The sequence below is a fragment of the Paroedura picta genome, chromosome 14, assembly GCF_049243985.1.
Source record: "Paroedura picta isolate Pp20150507F chromosome 14, Ppicta_v3.0, whole genome shotgun sequence".
In the NCBI taxonomy this organism is placed as follows: Eukaryota; Metazoa; Chordata; class Lepidosauria; order Squamata; family Gekkonidae; genus Paroedura; species Paroedura picta.
The window spans coordinates 9,911,828-9,931,922 of record NC_135382.1 but is presented as its reverse complement, the minus strand read 5'-3'; the positions used below and the strand labels follow the sequence as shown (position 1 = coordinate 9,931,922).

General features: G+C 45.8%; 1 protein-coding gene across 1 annotated transcript in view; it reads right to left on the bottom strand.

The window, feature by feature from the left end:
* Positions 1–3,327: 3,327 nt before the first annotated feature.
* UBE2D2 (ubiquitin conjugating enzyme E2 D2) overlaps positions 3,328–20,095 on the bottom strand; it is a 38,237-nt gene continuing 21,469 nt past the window's right edge. Inside the window, exons 2-7 of the mRNA XM_077310739.1 lie at positions 14,621–14,684; positions 8,392–8,423; positions 8,237–8,314; positions 8,052–8,157; positions 5,647–5,740; positions 3,328–4,235 (exon numbers count right to left, since the gene is read on the bottom strand). Coding sequence (XP_077166854.1) covers positions 4,190–4,235; positions 5,647–5,740; positions 8,052–8,157; positions 8,237–8,314; positions 8,392–8,423; positions 14,621–14,684 — 420 coding nt within the window. The 3' untranslated portion in view covers positions 3,328–4,189. The remainder of the gene's footprint in view (positions 4,236–5,646; positions 5,741–8,051; positions 8,158–8,236; positions 8,315–8,391; positions 8,424–14,620; positions 14,685–20,095) is intronic.

Below are 20,095 nucleotides of genomic sequence, written 5' to 3'. Positions count from 1 at the left end.
CTTTGAAAAAGGATCATTTTTCTGCTGGAGAGCAGGGTGCTGGTCAAAGTGCTGGGTAGATGGCATTGAATTTTACAGCACAGTTGATGCAAACAACAGTGAGCGAGCAGAAGTCTTGTGTGATGCGCTCCCATGCTGACCTCGGTAATCTGGGAGCTGTGAAGAATGCGGTCAGAGAACACGTTTTGAATGGGGTGCTGAAAGAGACTGGGACTTCCAGGGGGTCTTTCAGGATGGAAGGAAACAGAGAGAATGCGTAGTTGCAACCTAACATGAGTGCTTTTGAGGGCATGGGCCCATAGAGAGGATCATCAATTGGGTTGTAGGTCATACCTGTCTGGCTCATTGTATAGTGTCATCTACAATGGGCCAGACAGCTATGACCCATCTGTTTGAGAATGAAACTAGCCTTTCCCCTGAATGGAAGGCCCAATATGTGTGGTCTCCCCTTAGGGACGAAGGAGAAGGACCACAAGGAAGCTTGGTGGTATAAGACGGTAGCCCTTGCCAGCAACTCTGCTCCGCAGTCTGCTGAATGAGAAGCTGTGTTGAGTTGATGCTTGGTTAAAGGGAGCACCTAATCCTTAAGTGCAGCAGCCATTGAAAGTTTATCTTGATGAAAATGGTCAACCAGGGCACAATGTTTTCCCAGAGGCTTGGCCTTAGAAGGGTGTTTAAAGGTGGTCCAGTCTCTCTCTACAGAGGTGGAGAAAGACAGCTCGCTGGGGACTGTAGATTTCGAGGGCTCCATGTCCAGAAGAGGGTGTAGATATCAAGGCTCCATCAATGTCGAGACAACATTCAATGAGAAGAAAGTGGAGATGAGACAAATGGTTTCAATGAGCACTTGGCATGACTATGGGTAGCAGGCAATTCACGGGAGATGCAATGTTTGAAAGTAGACCTATTATGCACGGCGGACAACAGCCCGTTAGCGCGTGCACACACGCTGCGCTGGGGCCAGGAAGCCTGGGATGCTGCCCTCAGTGGCAGCGGCTGGGGGGGGGAGTGGGGAGGGGCCGTGCCCCCACTGCATGCTATGGCGGGGGCAAGGGGATGCCCCTGCCAGCTTCGCAGCTCCACAGAGCTCGCAGGGGCGTGCAGTGTCTCTACAGGGACAGCGTAGGTCGGGGCCGGGCGAGCCAAAAGGCCCAGCGCTGGTAATTATGCATGGCGCCAGCCCGCCCCAGCCCCTGCTGGTGCGCGTGGTATCTCGGGACCGTGGAAGTTCCCGCATTCCGATAATGTGGGCCTTCTGTGGCCCTGGTCCAGGCCATGCCCGTGCTGGCGGCGGGGAGGGGATGCATAATCAGGGATTTTCCCTGATGCCCTGCCACTGCCAGTGTGGGCATTATGGCCCATGCATAAGGAGTCAAACTGGGGCACAAAAGGGCAGGAAGAAAGCATAAGGAGGAAAAAGCCTCTAACAATTTCTCCTCCCAAAAACGATAGTACAAAAGGTGAAAAAATGAGGGGAAAAGGCCTAGCTCACAAATGTCAAGGGTTTTCCACAATGTCTCTGATGCAGCAGCCAAGAACTGAGCAGGAAACGTGGCTCTGCCCCATCTGAGCATTCATGTTATTGCTGGATGCTTGGGATAGGCACAGCCAGCGCTAGAGAGGGGTTTCCCCCCAGTTTAGACATTTTGCCAGCTAGACACCTTGCATGCTCCAATTCCCACCAGAGCGACACAAAGACTACAAAGGAGAAAAGACCATGATAGGCATTCAATTTAGGTCAGGCTTTCTCAACAGCCCCAGGTTTCCTGAATAGGTGGGACTTAATTTTTTATGTATTTTTTTTAATGTTACACATTAGATAATATAACCACATATGGTCATGTTGACCCATCCTCCCTCCCAAGTAGAGAATAAGTCTCAGTGCATTTAATGGAATTTTCTCCAGTGCACATAGTTAGGGTAGGTAGGCTGGTAGAGATTCTGCATGTAGCACCTTACGGGAAGACCTCCATTGCCAAGTTATTCCCAGCTCAAACCTATGGTTTTTACGGGGCCCAAATGGTGTAACTGCACAGGATCCCACGTTAAAGCATTCAAGAGACCAGTGTGGGACATACGGTTAAGAAAATGGACTGCAAGTCTGGAACTCAGGTTGAGCCTCATCTCAGCCATAAATTCACTAGGCTGCATAAAGAAAGCCACTCTTCGTAGACCGACCCCATGGGGTGCTACAGTGGTGACTTAGGGGGGCCTTGTGAAGACTGAGACTCATATCTAGTTCTTTGAACACTTATAAAAGTGTTTTGTTACCCCAGAGCAAAAGCCTTTGGTTTTAAAGGCATGATAGAACCTGCAAGAACAGAGATAAAGGCCACCACAAAGCAGTTTATGCATCTATCTGCCCAACTTGTTCTTGGCCACTGAGGGATCTAAGATTCCACAGAGACTGCACAGTTAATGCCTAAGGCGAAATCTGATGTACAAAGTAGGTTCAGAGAGAAACCAAATGTAACAAATTTAAAACAAATAAGTAGACGTTTATTCCTTAATAGAAAGATGAATTTGTAGAGATAGGGGGCAAGTACTGTGGTGAAAAGAGATGGAATCTAACACTGCTCCAGCTATTATACACTGAAGTTGTTGGGGGAGACTGCGGGGGGGGGGGGGGGGGGGAGCCACCACATACCAGTTTAACAAATGAAATTCAAACAACATTTTCACGAGTTTTCAAATGAAGGCCATTCAAAGACACACAAACACAGAACAAAGAACGTTTCCCAATGTTTAGTGCAACAGTCTTTCAAAGCTACATTTTGTGGCAGTCTGTGCTGATGCATTTGGTAAAATTTGCCCTCTTACACTTATTGTTTTAAAGTTACACAAGGTGGTTGCTACCTGTCGTATATAGGCATTCATTTATTCCCATGCAAAGCAGAAGTCTGTGAAATGTTGATCTATCAGCAAGCTGGTTTGTCTGATTCTGCCATACGAACATCCACATTTCCTGTTTGTTAGTTTAACACAGAACTGCAGGGGTAGTCAAACTGCGGCCCTCCAGATGTCCATGGACCACAATTCCCAGGAGCCCCTGCCAGCATTCGCTGGCAGGAGCTTCTGGGAATTGTGGTCCATGGACATCTGGAGGGCCGCAGTTTGACTACCCCTGCAAAACTGGGTACTCTCACAGCTCTACTTGACATATATCTGGCCCCCATTCAGAGGAATACCCTTTGGCAAGCCAGTCTTGCAAAGCCACAGAAGAGCCTCAGTTCTCAGAAGCAACTAACAAAATGCACCAAGTGAAGAAAAAAATCCCTAAAACTTGGCCCATAGGTGGGAAAACAAATCAGAAGCCTATTCACACAATTATATGTAATGACTGTAGTAATCAGTTTATTACACAGATTAATTATTCTTGAACGTACAAGCTCCAAGGGAGCAGTTGGGTCTTTAAATATACACAAGTCTGTCAAATGAATTTTTACCCTTACATCCAGAAAGACCTAAGCAGTTAAAAACTTAAGAAAATAAGAGCTATTAGCTATGTTAACTGAGAAAACACATACAAACCAAAATTATGAAGGGGGATATGAAGGGGTAGCAGGGAATAGAGTTGAAACAAAAAAAAATCAACATCACTTAATGCACTAATAGCTCCGATGCTTTTCAATGTTGACCAGTTAAACTTAGACCTTTGACATGGGATGTGGGTACAGTTTGATCTTGTTGGTCATACATTTACCTAAGTAGGTCCTTCAGAATAAAATAGAGAAACAGCTTCAAGTTCTTCACATCAGTTTTCATTAGAGTTATGAGTTTAAAAGGATTCCAATTTCCTTTTTTAAAAAGAAGTCATCTTTCAAGTCACAGGAAGTCCCCAAAGAGAACCCAAAACTCTCCCCCCCCATACACATATCCCTGGCTACCTTTTGCTTTCTTACCCAATTGAAATCTCTTAGGAATGCTTTTATGCTCACAACTAGATTTTTGACTGAAGAACTGGCTTTTCACACACATTTCTTTTGCTAGGAGTCAATGTTGGTATGGAATACAGTATTTCGTTGTTCCAAGTATGTACAACACGCAGCACTGCTGTATCAGGTAAACATGTGCACAGGGGAAGATGAGGCGTGGGCTCATAGAAAGCAGTCAAATGGAAATCAAAAGGACTTTCTCTTTCAGAGTTCCCCTATCTTTATTTGTAGAGGTTATCCAATAATTTCTTTAATTACATCGCATACTTCTGAGTCCATTCTCGAGCTATTCTGTTGTACCTGTATACGTAAAGACAGACAATTAATGAAGTGCAAAATTCAGCAAGCAGTAGCTATTCCTAGCTAAGGGCCTCTTCTAGCACTCTGTAGCAAAAACTGAACACCTCTCTAACATTACTACAAGGAATGCACTCTGGCAGACAACAAATTGTTTGTATCACCATACATCTAAGAGGCAGAGTCTCCACTGTACAACATTTCACATAGCAAACACCTGCTCTTTGACTTTTCACTTGGTAAAGTAGCACAATATTCAGGCTCACATGCTTAACTCTGGCCTGTCAGCCGTGCAATTCTATGGTCTGCTGTGGAGAGACCAAGAGTTGGAGAATGCCACCTTCACGCATTTCACTCTGCTCCAGAGTGACATTCCCTGAATAAATCTTTGTTGGTCTTAAAGGTGCTACTGGACTCTGATTCTATTATGCTACTATGGACCGACACGGCTACCCATTTGAATTCCCTGGGCAGTGATACTTCAGTGCTGCCTGTTCCAGCCACCCAGAGCCTGCAGCACCTCTGGAATTCTGAAAGAGTGTTGTGGACACCACCACAGGGGGTGAAGCTAGCCATGAAACTGCCGCCACCGCTTATTGACAGCCACATAGTAAAGATCCTTGTGCTGTGGTGGCAGCTACTGTTGAAGCGTTTTTGGTGTTTTAAAAGGATCTGCACAGCCGATCAACTTTCCAGTGGCCCATCAGAAGCCTTGATAGGCAAAAGACCCACCTTGCCCTTCTCACTTTCAGTCAGTCAGTCAGTCAGTAACCTTTTATTGGCATAAAACCTTCTCACTTTCTAAAAAGACTTGACAGGCACCAGAATTAGTGCTGGTGGGCACCACGCTGAGGACCCCTGAGCTAAAGCAATGCTAAGACAGCAGCCTCTCTATTCCCATTTGGGAAGAGTGGAACAACATCCTTAACTGATTAAACTTTTTGCTACACCATTTGCAACTGAATTCGGCATGCTCTTATCCCTGCGATTGCTCAAGAGGCCAGATATGTATCTGTCACATACGACCCCCCAAGGCCCTTCCAAATCCCCACCTCTTTTGTGGCAGTGTCAATCTTCCCTCTGCAACTTAAAAGTAGAGGCAGCTGTAAAACAGTAAGTTGCAAAACCACAGACAGCCCTGACCAGACTGATTTAACTGGATAAACCAATCCAACGAAGAAGTCAGTCATACTACTGACTTCACCGCTTTCGCCAGCCTTGCATTATCAATATCTGATACTTGGTGAGCAGTTCTCTTTAGCAAGGAAGGACGATAGAGGTGCTAAATACACAGAGTTAGCAGGAGATTAAAGTATACATCTCTCCCTGTACATACGGTCGTCCAAGTTCTTTGAACAGGATTTCTCACTTTATGATTCCAACTGCTTAAAAGCAGCTTGGCTGCTATACTCACTTTTCTCTATCTGTTTTGTAGATCCGTGCAATCTCAGGCACTAAGGGATCATCTGGATTGGGATCACACAACAGAGAACAGATGGACAAAAGTACTGGAGGAAGAAACATGTGGCATTAGGATTTAAGCCCAGTAAAAGAACTGTAAGAAACAAGCCAGTCTTCACTTAGCACTTTTTTTTTTTTTTTTTGCTGAAGAAAGCTGAAAACTGCTAACAGCTTTCAACTTTCAAAAAGTTCTGTTTGGGTGGTGGGGGAGAGGTTTGGCTCCCAGTCCATCATCTGAAACAGGAGATCTCCCTAGTGTAAAATGTCATGGATTAGCTCTCCAGTTTCAAAATCAACCTAGGAACCCGGCAGGGAGCAGAAGGAGACTCTGGAAAGGGGCCTCCATGATACACCTTGACAGTCAGCCAACCTGGGTTGTTTTCTTTTCCAATGTTAGGTCTAACAGCAACAAACCACACCAAGAGGCAGGTTTCTGACAAGGAGTCGGTGAGGAACTATCCTTCCAGAGATTCTTCCTGGGAGCCAGTTATGGCTACAACTCTCACATAGGTGGTACTCTGGTGGTCATTTTGAATTGGGATGCTGGGAAGCCAGAATCTCTGCATTATATATCAAAAACAACTTTTATTAAAAGTCACGTAGACCAACACGAGCTTTAGTATAATGCTGTATCACCATACAGTGGATAAGTATTGTATAGCAATAATTATTTCTATAGTCCCTTCTCTCCCTGACACACACATCATTCAACAGAAATCAATCTTGGGTTCTCCTTTTCACCCCGTTCTAGGCCTACCTGCACTTTCTAAATTGGTGGAGTGCCAACTCGTTGTGCTTTAACCAGCAGTTTTCGGCCATCTCTCCTCCTTTCTAATTCATGCTATCCATACAAATCCCTTTTATACTAAAACTGGTGTGATCTAATGCAGGGGTAGTCAACCTGTGGTCCTCCAGAAGTTCATGGACTACAATTCCCATGAGCCCCTGCCAGCATTTGCTGGCAGGGGCTCGTGGGAATTGTAGTCCATTAACATCTGGAGGACCACAGGTTGACTACCCCTGATCTAATGGTTAGAGAGTGTCAGACAAGGGCTTGGGAGACAGGTTCAAATCCCCATTGGACTGTGACACATGATGCACACCTTGAGCCCACTGCACACTTCCAGTCTAACCTACCTGCCATGTGGACAAAATGATGAAGGAGGAATAATGCATGCTCCCCCTGAGCTCCTTGCAGAAAGGGCAGGGGAAAGAAAAAAGGCTGAGCCTGAGTGCAGTTATCCTATAAAGACACATCCTGGGCTGATTGCCTTTGTCCCTTCCAATGGTGCCTTGAAGGCCAGGGGGCAAGTCTTTGATGTGAACCAAAGGGTAAGACCCATGCAGCTCTCAGCCCAGGGCTTGCTTCCTATGGCCACTTCATAAGCCAGGCCTGTAGAATCAGCACAAGCCCATGTTGCGGAGATGCTCAGCTCTACCCTCTGGAACTTTAGAAGATCAGAATAAGGAAATTCCTAGAGTCAAAAGAATCTGCTCTTGTAATTCAGGGGAGCTGGAGACCATAGAACATGCTATTCAAACGCATTCTCTATGTCAGCTAGAGTTCATCTCATTTCCCCTTTACTTAGTACAGAAAAAAGTACCCCTTGTGGTGAGGGAGTCTATCTCCAGGCAGGATGCTAAAATTTTGCCTTTGCACGTACAGCATGTCAGAAGATAATTGGCAGATAAAGATGGGACTTCATTACTCAACATGAATCTCAACGTAATTACATTGCTGTTTAACGTTTTCTATTTTAATAATAATATTAGCAGAGAAGCCCGTTGTATGCAAAATAATATTAACAGATAAGCCCGTTGTATGCAAAATACAATGGGCTCCAGTCCCCACCCCACCCCTCGGCCTGCAGCTGCAGCAGTGCAAAGAGCATGCAGGTGGCCACGGGATGTTTTGGGGGGGGGGGAGAAGCGGCCATTTCCCGCTCCGTCTCCAACCCTCTGCAGCACCCTGATTGGCTCTATTCCAACTTGGACACCCCGGACATGTTCCACCCCCTGGCCGGTTTCACAAATATTAAGATATGGATAAGTTCTGGATGAATGCTGTACTAAATGAATTCATCCATTCACTAGCCCATGAAGTTAAATTTACATAGTTTAAATGATATCTTTATTGCTCCAGTCCCTTTGAATCTCTACTACCAATAAATCAATATTTTGAATTTTACCCATAGCATAGATCTGAAAGCTGGGGTTTTAATTACTGACAGTATTTCAATAACTTCTGTAGCTTTAAATTTGAACTTACTGACAGAAAACAGATGCCTAAGAAGAACAAGACCACCACCGTTAAGTACGCAACCAGTTTCAGATTATCAGAAAGCAAATCAGGCTTACCTTTTGAAATTGTTAATGCTGGAGACCACTGTGACCGTAGAATATCAAGACAAATACTGCCATTACTGTTAATATTTGGATGGTAAATTCTTGTTGTAAATGCAACCTGTAAGAGATGGAAGTTCTCTAATGTAGACTTGTTTCTGGAAAAAGTGTCAATCATGCCAAGACTGAATGACACTCACCTTAGGCGGTTTGAAGGGGTAATCTGTTGGGAAGTGAATTGTCAAGAAGAACACCCCACCCTGATAGGGGCTGTCGTTCTGAAAAGAGAAAACAGTTAGCAGAAAACTCAAGGTAATTTTATATGGATGTCAATTAAGACTGGAGAGCTACTTACAGGTCCCATTATTGTAGCTTGCCAATGGAACACTGGAAGAGGAAGGAAAGGAAACAAGGTATTAGCTGTTGTTTAACACAAGTGCATATCTGCAGTTATCTGTGTGTGCAGTCTGCCTCAAACGTACTGCAGCACCTATGGATTTCAGGCACTAACACTTCACTGCTGACTCCTCTAGGAGGGATTTGTATTTCAATAAAAAGGTGTGAGTTTACATAATCACCTCTGTTGCATGGCATGTGAAACAAGAACTGATGTGCGAGTCACTTGCATGAGAGCCTGGTGCACCAGCTGCATGCACAAAGATCACCACCACCATGGAAAATTATTATTATTGTTGTTATTGTTATTGTTGTTATTATTATTTAGATTTATTACTCGCCTCCCCCTGAAGGCTCGAGGTGAGTTACAACATTTAAAAACACCAATAAAAACCCTATACAAAATCAGAACAACAGTACACATATACACTACCCATATTAAAAATAAGATGTGGCGGTAAAAACAACAACCCCCATCTAGACCAGACCCTGAAGAACTCATTCTAGAGGGGAGGGAGACAGAGGGTGCTGCTGGCATTTGCTACTGCTTCTCAGATCACTCCTACAGGAAAGAGATACAGAGGAAAACAATTCAAAACACTATCCCTTCCCTCCATTAGAAATCTCAGAGGGAGGTGGGAAGAGGGGGGCAGATGGAACCCACAGTCGCCATACACACTGCTCTATCCTGGAAGGGGGGGCGTACAGATCTTCCTTGGTGTGCCAGCCTCAACCATAGACCTGGTGGAAGAGCTCTGTTTTGCAGGCCCTGCAGAACGCCGGAAGCTTCCGCAGGGCCCACAGCTCCTCTGGGAGCTCATTCAACTGGGTAGGGGTCAGGACCGAAAAGGCCCTGGCCCTAGTCAAGGCCAGGTGTGCTTCCCTGGGGCCGGGAACGACCAGCAAATTAGTGCCCGCAGACCGTAAGGCCCCATGGGGAGCATAAGGCGATGCTGGAGGATTTCCACCCAGCCCCATATCCAGCAACCTGTGGGGGTCTTAGTCCCATGCTGTTTAATTTCTATGCAAAGTCACTGGGAGAGTCATCCGGAGATCTGGGCTGCAGTGCTAGCTCTACCTCTTTCCCACCTATTTCTAAGGATGCTATGAGGTTCTGAACTGTTGCCTGGAGTCAGTAATGGACTGGGCGAAGGTGAACTAGCAACAATGTAATCCTGACAAGACAGAAGTTCTCTGGATTAGCAGAAAAGCAGACCTGGGACTGTCTAGGGGTTATACTCCCCTAGAAAAGCCAAGTTCACACCTCGGAGTGTGCTACTTAACACAGTGGTGACCTGTGGTGACTGCTGTTGTTTGGACTTTTGGCTGGCATGTCAATTGTGTCTGTTCCTGGGATTGGACTATAATGCACTCTACTTGGGGTAACACAGGGAACAATGTTTGGAGGCTGCAGATATTGAGGAACACTGGCTACAATCCTGGTTGGACCTAACCATTGGAAGCATGTGACCCCGATATGACAGTAATTACAGTGGCTACCAATCTATTCCTGAGACCAATTCAAGGTGACCTTTAAGGGTGCTGACCCTTAAAGCCCTGCACAGCTTGGAACTGTGGACCAGCTTCTCCCATATGTTCCTGTCCAGGATTTAAGACTGCAGGAAGAGGCTCTACTGATAGTTGCATCAATCAAAGAAGCTTGTTCAGTGGATACCACCTTTTCAGTGGGAAGCTCACAATTATGGAACAATCTCTGTCGGGAGGGTCACCTGGCCCCCTCACTTTCAGTCTTCAGAAGGCAGTTTTTGTTTAGGACTACATTTTGTTAGCTTTATTAGCAGTCCTGAATTCCGATATTAAATTTTAAGTTTTTATGTTCTGAATGTATTTTATTGTGTGTATATTTTGTACCGCTTATGTTGAAAGCCACCTTAAAACTACATAAGAAAGAAAGGTAGCTAATTGTTTTAAATAAATGAGAAAGAGCCTCTTAGATCGAAATATAATAAATAAAGAAGGGTTCCCAGGCTGGAGGACCATGACTGGGAGGATGGCTGGATCCACAGTGAGCGACAGGCCACCTACATCAGTGAGAAAATATTGGCTCAATCATCATTCTGGTGTCCTGATTTGTTTTGTTTTGCCTACAGCTAACTAAATCAAGGTTTTATCCTGAGGTAAACTCTTTGGATTGGATCTTATGAACAAGTTCTGAGTTTGCTAGATAGGAAGCAAGCTTTGTGGCTGAATCTTCCACTAAAAATTCCACTGGTACAAATTAAGTACAATGGACCCTCGCGCAAATGTAATTTTAAGCCGAAGAGGAAGCATGAGTAGCACCCAAGAGCTGAGGGCCCTGTCTGAGCTTTCACAGTTCCACAGGGCCTGCAAGACAGAGCTCTTCCACCAGGCATTTGGTTGACCACGGGGCAGATAAGATCAGGGGACCCTCCTCGGAACAGCCGGAATATCAGGCTAATTCTCCATTAATACCCGTCCCCCCAGCCTGGGGCCTTGTTGGGCTGAGGGAAGGGAGGGGGGTAGGAAGTTTTAGTACTAGATCATAGGGGCGGCAGATCATGTTAGCCTAGTTATTATTTTCAAGTACCTTAATTTGAGTACTATGACGATAAACCATATTCAACCTAATTTAAAATGTACAGCTCTCAATCAGTGGCAATTCAGACACAGGGGTTTGTAAGTGCCAAAATAATTGTAAAAATGGTTGCCCTATGCTTTACAGAACGACTGGCAACATTTTCACTCACTCACTGAATTCCCTTCTTTGCCACAGTTCTCATCTCAGCTTCCTTTTGGTCATGCAAGAACCATGTATAGCAGTGGTCCCCAACCTTTTTATCACCGGGGACCACTCAACGCCTTTTACTGAGGCCCGGTGGGGGGGGGGTAGTTTACTCCTCTACTCTCAACCACTGCCCTAACGCTCTCTGATCGCTATGGTAATGTTTAAACATCCATTCAAAATAAGATACAGACACGCCACAACAATGAACATAAGGAACATTTTATTTTCATGGAAATTTTAACTCATGACAATGACAAATCAATGGGAACCCTGAGCTTGTTTCTCTGCAACGAGATAGTCCCATCTGGGAGTGATGGGAGACAAGGACACCCAAAGTGTGTTGTAAAGGGCCGGGGGGCTGAAGGTAAAGGTCCGGGGGGGGGGGAAGAAGGCGTCCTTTGGGGCCCACCTCCAATTAGTTGAAGGACCACATGTGGGGGATCGCTAATCCCCACAGGTTGGGGATCGCTAATGTATAGTCTTCTTATGGTCAGATGGGAACTTCTCCTGTTCCCACCCTGTGAAAAGATGGCTGGATTCAGCCCTACTGTAACAGTAGAACAATCCCACCCATATTGTGTACTAGATAATTTGCGATTTTAGAAGATACTTTGTTTTAAAAGGACTTATACTTTGCAGCAACACAATAACCAACGTGAACAGAAGCTCAAAGCTTTGAGGTATAGAAGATATCCAACACATGCAATTAAGAAAGGTGCACACATCAGGTCCAAAGAAACCTGCCGTGAATTATAAAATAAGACATGATCATCATCCACATCTGGCAGTTGTGCCTTCTCCTTTGGCAGGTCCAAATAATACACAAAGGGCAACTAAAGACACAAAAGCCCAAGGAAAAAAGCACACACATAGAAGGCCTCTCCCCGCCCCCATTTTTCCAATGGAAACATTAGAAAATTCCAGGTGACACTTTGAGGAGGGGTGAAACTCCTGCGAAATCTTGTCTCTTTTAGAATGAGTGAAATTTTTTCACATGTCACCGAACAGTGTAACTAGTTGCTCTGAATGATAAAAATCTTTCTCTCTAAAGAGAGAAGCAAATAAAGCATGATTATCAAAAATAACCATTTATTTTATAGTCAATAGACCTTTAAAATACAAACATTAAAACGTAACAAAGCAATTACTATAATTCTCATTAAGAGAATTATTTCACCAACAGGGACTGTAACTCAGTGACATTGTTAAAAACAGCTACTTCTATGCCAGATTTTCAGCCACCTGCAGTACAAACCCAAACACATTTTTTTGCTCCATATTATATGATTAGGATTGCACCCATAGGACAAGAATATGAAAACATTTGGTACTTGAATACATGAAAGAGAATGTTTATTCCATATTGTTATAACTGCCACAATGGACTCAGAAATATTAATGATTCACCTGTTTTTATTTTATAGTGATGATTATGAAAGTCACTGAAGTAACTCAATACATTTTTTAAAAATTCAGTAGTGATATTTTGTATGTCTTGTAGAGTAGGGGGGAAAGGGTTAGACCCAGAAATGAAAAAGCCTGGGGGAAAATTGAGAAAAGTTCTCCAACCTCCATTAAAAAAATAATACAGATATAGTTGACTTTTTAAATGCTTAATATCATAAGACAATGTGTTACTTGTAATGTGAATTATGAAGATAAGACATTCTACAGCACATCAGTTCCTGCATATAGCACAGACATGCAAAGTTTTTTCAATGATTTATATATTTCCTTTATAGTAGTATTCGTAATACACCATAATACATTATTGAACAGTTCTATCATATACAGTTTAACCAGTGCTGTCCAAATACAATCTCTTCAGTTTTCTTTAAAAGTCATCTGTATTGTTTTTTCCCCCACAACTCTCAGATGGCAAAAATCAAGGTATGTGGGTTAATGTAATATACGGAGCAGTGGTTTGCAGTTATCTGTCAAGTATTGGCCATATTCCCAAGTATTTATTATTGATTGATTGATTTGATTTATTTCCTGCCATTCCCTAGAATAGTGATCCCCAATCTGTGGGCCGCGGACCACATGTGGTCCATCGACTAATTGGAGGTGGGCCACGAAAGACGACCCCCCCCCCCCGGCCCTTTACAACACACTTCGGGTGTCATTGTCTCCCATCACTCCCAGATGGGACTATCTCGTTGCAGAGAAACAAGCTCAGGGTTCCCATTGATTTGTCATTGTCATGAGTTAAAATTTCCACGAAAATAAAATGTTCCTTATGTTCATTGTTGTGGCGTGTCTGTATCTTATTTTGAAGGGATGTTTAAACATTACCATAGCGATCAGAGAGCGTTAGGGCAGTGGTTGAGAGTAGAGGAGTAAATCTCCCCTCCCCTACCGGGCCTCTGTAAAATTGTCAAGTGTTGAGTGGTCCCTGGTGATAAAAAGGTTGGGGACCACTGGCCTAGATGACTCGTGGCAGGTCACAATGTCTTAAAACCCCATTAAAACTCCCATTAAAAGACTTAAATCATCCCAACATGGCGGAAAATCCCCTTCCTACCCCCTATTACTAAGGAGGATGGAGAAGGAGGTCCGATGATGTTCACTCCAAAAGCCTGGGGGGGGGGCAGTAGGCGTATCTCGCCGACCCCAGCCTCAACCATAGGCCTGGTGGAAGCAGTCCGTTTTACAGGCCCTGCGGAACACTGGTAGATCCCGCAGGGCCCGCAGCTCACCTGGGAGCTCATTCCACCAGGCAGGGGACGGGACCAAAAAGGCCCTGGCTCTGGTTGAGGCTAGGCACGCTTCCCTAGGGCTTATAGAAAACCAAGGCATTTATTTTTCTAAACTGCATAAATACGCCATGCAGTACATATCGTATTATCTTATCTTACTAACTTATAAATCACAAATATTACGCTGTTAAAACGGTAAAAGTGAGTTGATCATGGAATATATTGGATATATTTCAGTTTTCTCCAGAATTTCCTTTTCTCTCCACAAAGGCTTCATAATTTCTGAAATTTTCCCTTTCTAAGACTAGGGTTTCCACCTCTGCATTTGGAGAACTGGGGAGGGGGGGCTAGGGGGGCAGAGTTTGGGGAGGAGAGGGATCTCAGCAGGGTATAATGCCATAACAGCCATTTTGTCCAGGGGAACAGATTTTGGGCATCTGAGAATCTCCCAAGTGCAACCTGACTAAGATATATGCTTCTATTATGTTCCTTTGGTGCAAGGACACCTGCTGATATAAGGCATCAGGTTACAGGGTCTTGCGCCAGCAGAAATATCCCTGAAACAAAGAACATTTAGGCAACATGTCAAGATCCACTCAGCACTGGCATTCCTTGATTCCTGCTGACTGAAAATCCTAACCCCAATTTGATGTGCATTAGGTCAATTGTTCTGTTTGCCAGAGAGGGCCTCCTTCAGCCTCTGACATGCCCCGGGAACTTACTGTCATCTCCAACCGGCCCCGCAGAACACTGTGCTGGAGGATCACGTGCCAGATCATTCAATTCCTGTCAAACAAAACAAAGAATGCCAGGGTCAGTTCAACACAGTTACGTGACCTGCCCACAATCACCATGAAGAGAAGGCACTAGTGCAGCTTTCTTTAGAAAGAAAAAAAATAACTGCAAATTAAATGCTGGCAAGGGTTAAGAGACGATATTCCTTCTACCTAAATATTAATTCAGATTACACCCCCCCCAAAAAAAAAGCCCATCAACCAAAATGCCCAATTTTTGAGAATTTCAGTTTGTCATCAAGGCACAGGTTTATTTGCTTACTAGCAAGAAAGCCCATTGCAAGCAGAAATGCAATGGGCGCTAGGACCCAGGGAACACTGGGAAGTGCAGATCTCTCTCTGTCTCCCCCCCCCCATCTCCGTGTGCCTCTCAGCAGGAGGCATAGCAGGTAATTAGGGCTCATTCTTAGGAGGGAAGGAGGGATGGTGTGCAGTTTCTCTGCCGCAGCATGAGCTCTGTGTGTCTCTCTGCCTCCCTCGCAACAGGAGCAATAAGAGGGAATGAGGGCTCGTGTTTGGTCTGGCAGGGCTCTGGGTGTCTCTCTCTGTCTCTGGCATGTCTGAGAGAAACATGGCTAGTGTCCAGGGAGGGAGGGCGGGAACTGTAGGGGCAGGACCAATCAGGGTGCAGCCAGAGTTGCTGGCTGCACCCTGATTGGCCTTATTCCAACTTGGACAGCCGGACACGTCCCACCCCCCCCCCAGATTGTTTCACAAATATATAGAGGAACCATGGATGGATAAGGATATTTGGTAGCTCAGATCATATTTCCAATAAGTGTAGAAAAACTCTGTCACCATCATGTATTTGTGGAGTCAATATGTCTTTTGAAAATTGGTCCTGTGCTACAGTGGTCTGGTGAATGATTGTGGACAATGGTCCCCAACCACCGGGCCGTGGCTCCCTCACCCCGCCCCCCCCCCCGCAGTAAGAAATTTCCCAGGCCACAAGCTTGCGGCCCGGCAAGCTTCTTACTGTGGGGGGGAAGGGAAGCAGGGCCGCGCATGCGCTGCTGAAAATGCGCAACGCAGCACTTTCACGCATGCGCGAATGCGCTGCACATGTGCGTTTTTGGCCATGCATGCGCGGCCGGGCAATCACCCTCCCTGCTGCCGCTAGTCCCCAGCCTGAAAAAGGTTGGGGACCACTGATTGTGGAGACAGACGGAAGTTTAAAGACAACTGAGCCTGGGCTACCATTTGTATAAGGGGGGATGCCATTCTGTGGTCCATTTTATTCTTGCTGTCGTGCTCAGATTCAGCTGGTCCCTAAATACCCAAAGGAATGTGACTGGTTTTCAGATGGCATCATGCTATTATGGTTGGGGTTGCAGATAATGAAAAGACAACGGAAGTGACTACAGCAACAGAGGAGAAAGACCAGAGATGGATTCATTCAACATGGCACAGGCTACAGTTTACTCTAAAGTAGCGATCCCCAACCAGTGGGCCGCAGACCACATGTGGTCCTTCGACTAATTGGAGGTGGGCCGCAAAGGACACCTCCCCCCCCACGGCCCTTTACTTCATCCCCCCCGGCCCTTTACAACACACTTCGGGTGTCATTGTCTCCCATCACTCCCAGATGGGACCATCTCGTTGCAGAGAAACAAGCTCAGGGTTCCCACTGATTTGTCATTGTCATGAGTTAAAATTTCCATGAAAAAAAAATGTTCCTTATGTTCATTATTGTGGCGTGTCTGTATCTTATTTTGAAGGGGTGTTTAAACATTACCATAGCGATCAGAGAGCGTTACGGCAGTGGTTGAGAGTAGAGGAGTAAACTACCCCCACCACCACCAGGCCTCAGTAAAAGACGTTGAGTGGTCCCCGGTGATAAAAAGGTTGGGGACCACTGCTCTAAAGCTTACTATCCCATGGCAGGGAGGGCAACAAAGAAACTGATGCGGCTACATTTGCCAGATGCAAACAGTCTTGGTCAGTGCCAAGAGGGAGGGAGTGCAACCCAGTTAGCTCTCTTCAACCTCTCAGTCTTTCTACACAGTAACTTCTGTTGCATCTGGCTCTTTCAGGGTTAGGACTAGGAAGCACTGTTCTATCGTGGTTTGGGTCCTGACTTGAAGGCAGGTTTCAGAATGCAGTGCTGGAGGACTACTGCTGTCACTTGGCTTAATGGGGTCCTGCAGGGTTCTATCTTGTCCCCCATGCTTTTCCACATCATCACAAATACGTTAGTCAGAGACGGAAGCTGAATTGTCCCCAAGACATGGATGACCCTCACATCCCAGGGAGGCTCTGGAAAGTATGAATGAGGCATTTTTGGAATGGATGAGGGCTAATAAACTAAAACTTAATTCTAACAAAAACAGACATGCTAGAGGCGAGAAGGTTCAACCGAGAAACTGGGATACCTCCTGGATGGAGTTCTACTCCCCTGGAAGAAAGAGCTTCATAGCTGGACAGGGGCCTCCTGCTAGTTAGTTAGTTCTGCAGGCCCTGCAAGACTGTGCTCTTCTGCCAGGTCTTTGGTTGAAGCCAGGGCATGGGAGATCAGATGGGACCCTCCAGGTTAAATTATCACTGGGCTAGATCATCACCTAGCAGTGGACCGCTGGCACCCATAGATTACCCCCATGATGCACAGAGAGCAAGCTAGTTGATTGGGGGGGGATAGTTTTTTGCTGCCTGGATATATATAATTTTAATGGGGGGGATCAATAATTTTATGTTTTATGTGGAGGTTTATTAATATGTAACCCACCACGAGCCAGCTTGCCAATAGGGGCAGGTAATGAATCGAATATAATAATAATAAAATCGGTGGCAGTGGTACCTTTCACCAGTCCTGGCCCTTACTGAGGAGAAAAGGCAGCACATGTCATGGTAATATGTAGTTTGGTTTTCTGCAATCCACTCCACATGGGGCTGCCCTTCAAGACTGTCTAGAAGCTGCTGAAGGTACAGAACGTTGCAGTCAGAATGCTGAGTGGAATAGATTGCAGGGCTGTATCACTCCTCTTTTGCTTCCAGGCTCAATTCAAGGTTGATTTTTAAAGCCCTATATCAGGGGTAGTCAAACTGCGGCCCTCCAGAGGTCCATGGACTACAATTCCCAGGAGCCCCTGCCAGCAGGGTCTTCTGGGAATTGTGGTCCATGGACCTCTGGAGGGCCGCAGTTTGACTACCCCTGCCCTATATGATTTTGGTCACCCAGCATCATATGTACTCACCCATCCCACAGGAGGCTAGGTGGGCAGGAACCCGAGCACAAGCCTTCTGAGGAGTGGACCTAAAATTCTGGATTCCACTTCACAGGGAAATGCGTCTGTCTCCATCGATCATTGTTTCTTTTATTTGGTGTCATTGGCCCTTCTACCTGGTTGGTTTTGGTGTTATGGATGTTTATATTTTGACTGAATTATTTAAATATTTAATTTACACACACACCCAAATGTTGTTTTAATGTTGAAATGTTGTAATAACCTGCAGCCTTGGGAACCCTAGTGGGGTAGGCAGGCGGCACAGAAATGATTAATACACACACAAATACAACCACACACAGAGGTGTTACAGACCTACTACTTCCAGCTAACTTCCAATGGCCCAGCTAACATCCAATAGTTAACAAGATCAGCAAAGACTTTCAGTGTCCGTCTCACCCTTGCTTGTAATCTCCTCCAATACTTATTTGCTTTAGAGCAAGCCCACCCTAAATGTACAACTATACAAGGTGACTATGGTCTCTACCCATTGTGTGTACCTCAACGGGAATTTTACATCATTGCATCAGCAACACATTCACACGATGGTTGCTTTCAGAGCCATTAAGCATCCGCCACCACACCAAGCAAAGTCTAAGGTTTATCTCCAGCCTCAGAAGTTCTAGGGCAGCAAACACATCCATTTCAATGTCAAGTTAGGTCTCTTCTAAGACAGAGTGACCTAACGGCCACACTATTACCTGGTGCACTGCCTCACATCTACAGCTTAATTGCATATGCCCCGGCTCCCTCTCCTGCCCCCCCCCCCGCAGCGAGAAGCTCGCCAGGCTGTGAGCAAATCGGCCGCCAAAGCAGCCAATTAGCTTGCGGCCCGGCAAGCTTATTGCTGCAGGAGGGGGGGAGGAAGCATGGCCGCCGGCATGCCACGCTTGTGTGGCACTTTCACGCATGTGCAGAGCCACCGTGCATGCGCATTTGCTCCGCCACCTGGGAACGCAAACATGCATGCAAGGCAGGTCTGAGCATGCGTATTTGTGTGGGGCCCGAGTCGCCCTCTTCCCCCACCCCTTGGCAGCGGTCCGCAACCGGAAAAAGGTTGCGGACCGCTGCTCTATAACAGTGGTCCCCAACCTGCGGCCCGCGGCCCGGAAGGCCATGGCGCCAGGCCGCGGCTCCCTCTCCCCACTCCCCCCCCCCGCAGTAAAAAACTTCCCAGGCCGCAAGCTTGCGGCCCGGGAAGCTTCTTACTGCGGGGGGGCGGGGAGAGGGAATCAGGGCCGGGCCGTGCGAGCGCAGCCTGATGCGCGGCCCGATGCCCTGCCGGTCCCCAGCCTCAGAAAGGTTGAGGACCACTGCTCTATAATACTGTGCATTTTAAATATGGCTCCCGGCACTGAAATTTACACTGCTCTTCTAAGAGTAAGATACAATTCCTGGAATAAAGACCAGGATCATTAAGCTACGGAGCAAGCTATTTATTATTAAAATAGTGAATAAGGCTTTTGACTCTCCAACAGATGGAACTATGGTTTCTCCCCCCACCCCAGCAAAAAGAGGCCAGTCAGGACTCATTGAGGACAGACCCCATCTTCAGTACACAGCAGAAATCAGTGCCACAACAGATGGCTAAAACAATTCTTTACATAAAGTTCTTAAGTTGTTTATATGCTAGACGTACGCAATCCATCTGATGAAGTGACTTTTAACTCATGAAGGCGTATGCTGGAATAAATGTTAGGGTGCTGGCTTTTTAAAAAGTTGCCACTGGAATCCTGACTTATTTTGCTGCCACCGACTAACACAGCTACCCATATGGAAATCTATGTTCTTTACACATGCTTTTATTCATATTTTTTATTTTATTTTGAATTACATTTTTAGGCCACCACTCCCAACCTGTGGCCCACAGCATCTTGTTGTTGTTATGTGCGAAGTCGTGTCCGACCCATCGCGACCCCATGGACAATGATCCTCCAGGCCTTCCTGTCCTCTACCATTCCCCGGAATCCATTTAAGTTTGCACCTACTGCTTCAGTTACTCCATCCATCCACCTCATTCTCTGTCGTCCCCTTCTTTTGCCCTCGATCACTCCCAGCATTAGGCTCTTCTCCAGGGAATCCTTCCTTCTCATGAGGTGGCCAAAGTATTTGAGTTTCATCTTCAGGATCTGGCTTTCTAAAGAGCAGTCAGGGCTGATCTCCTCTAGGACTGACCGGTTTG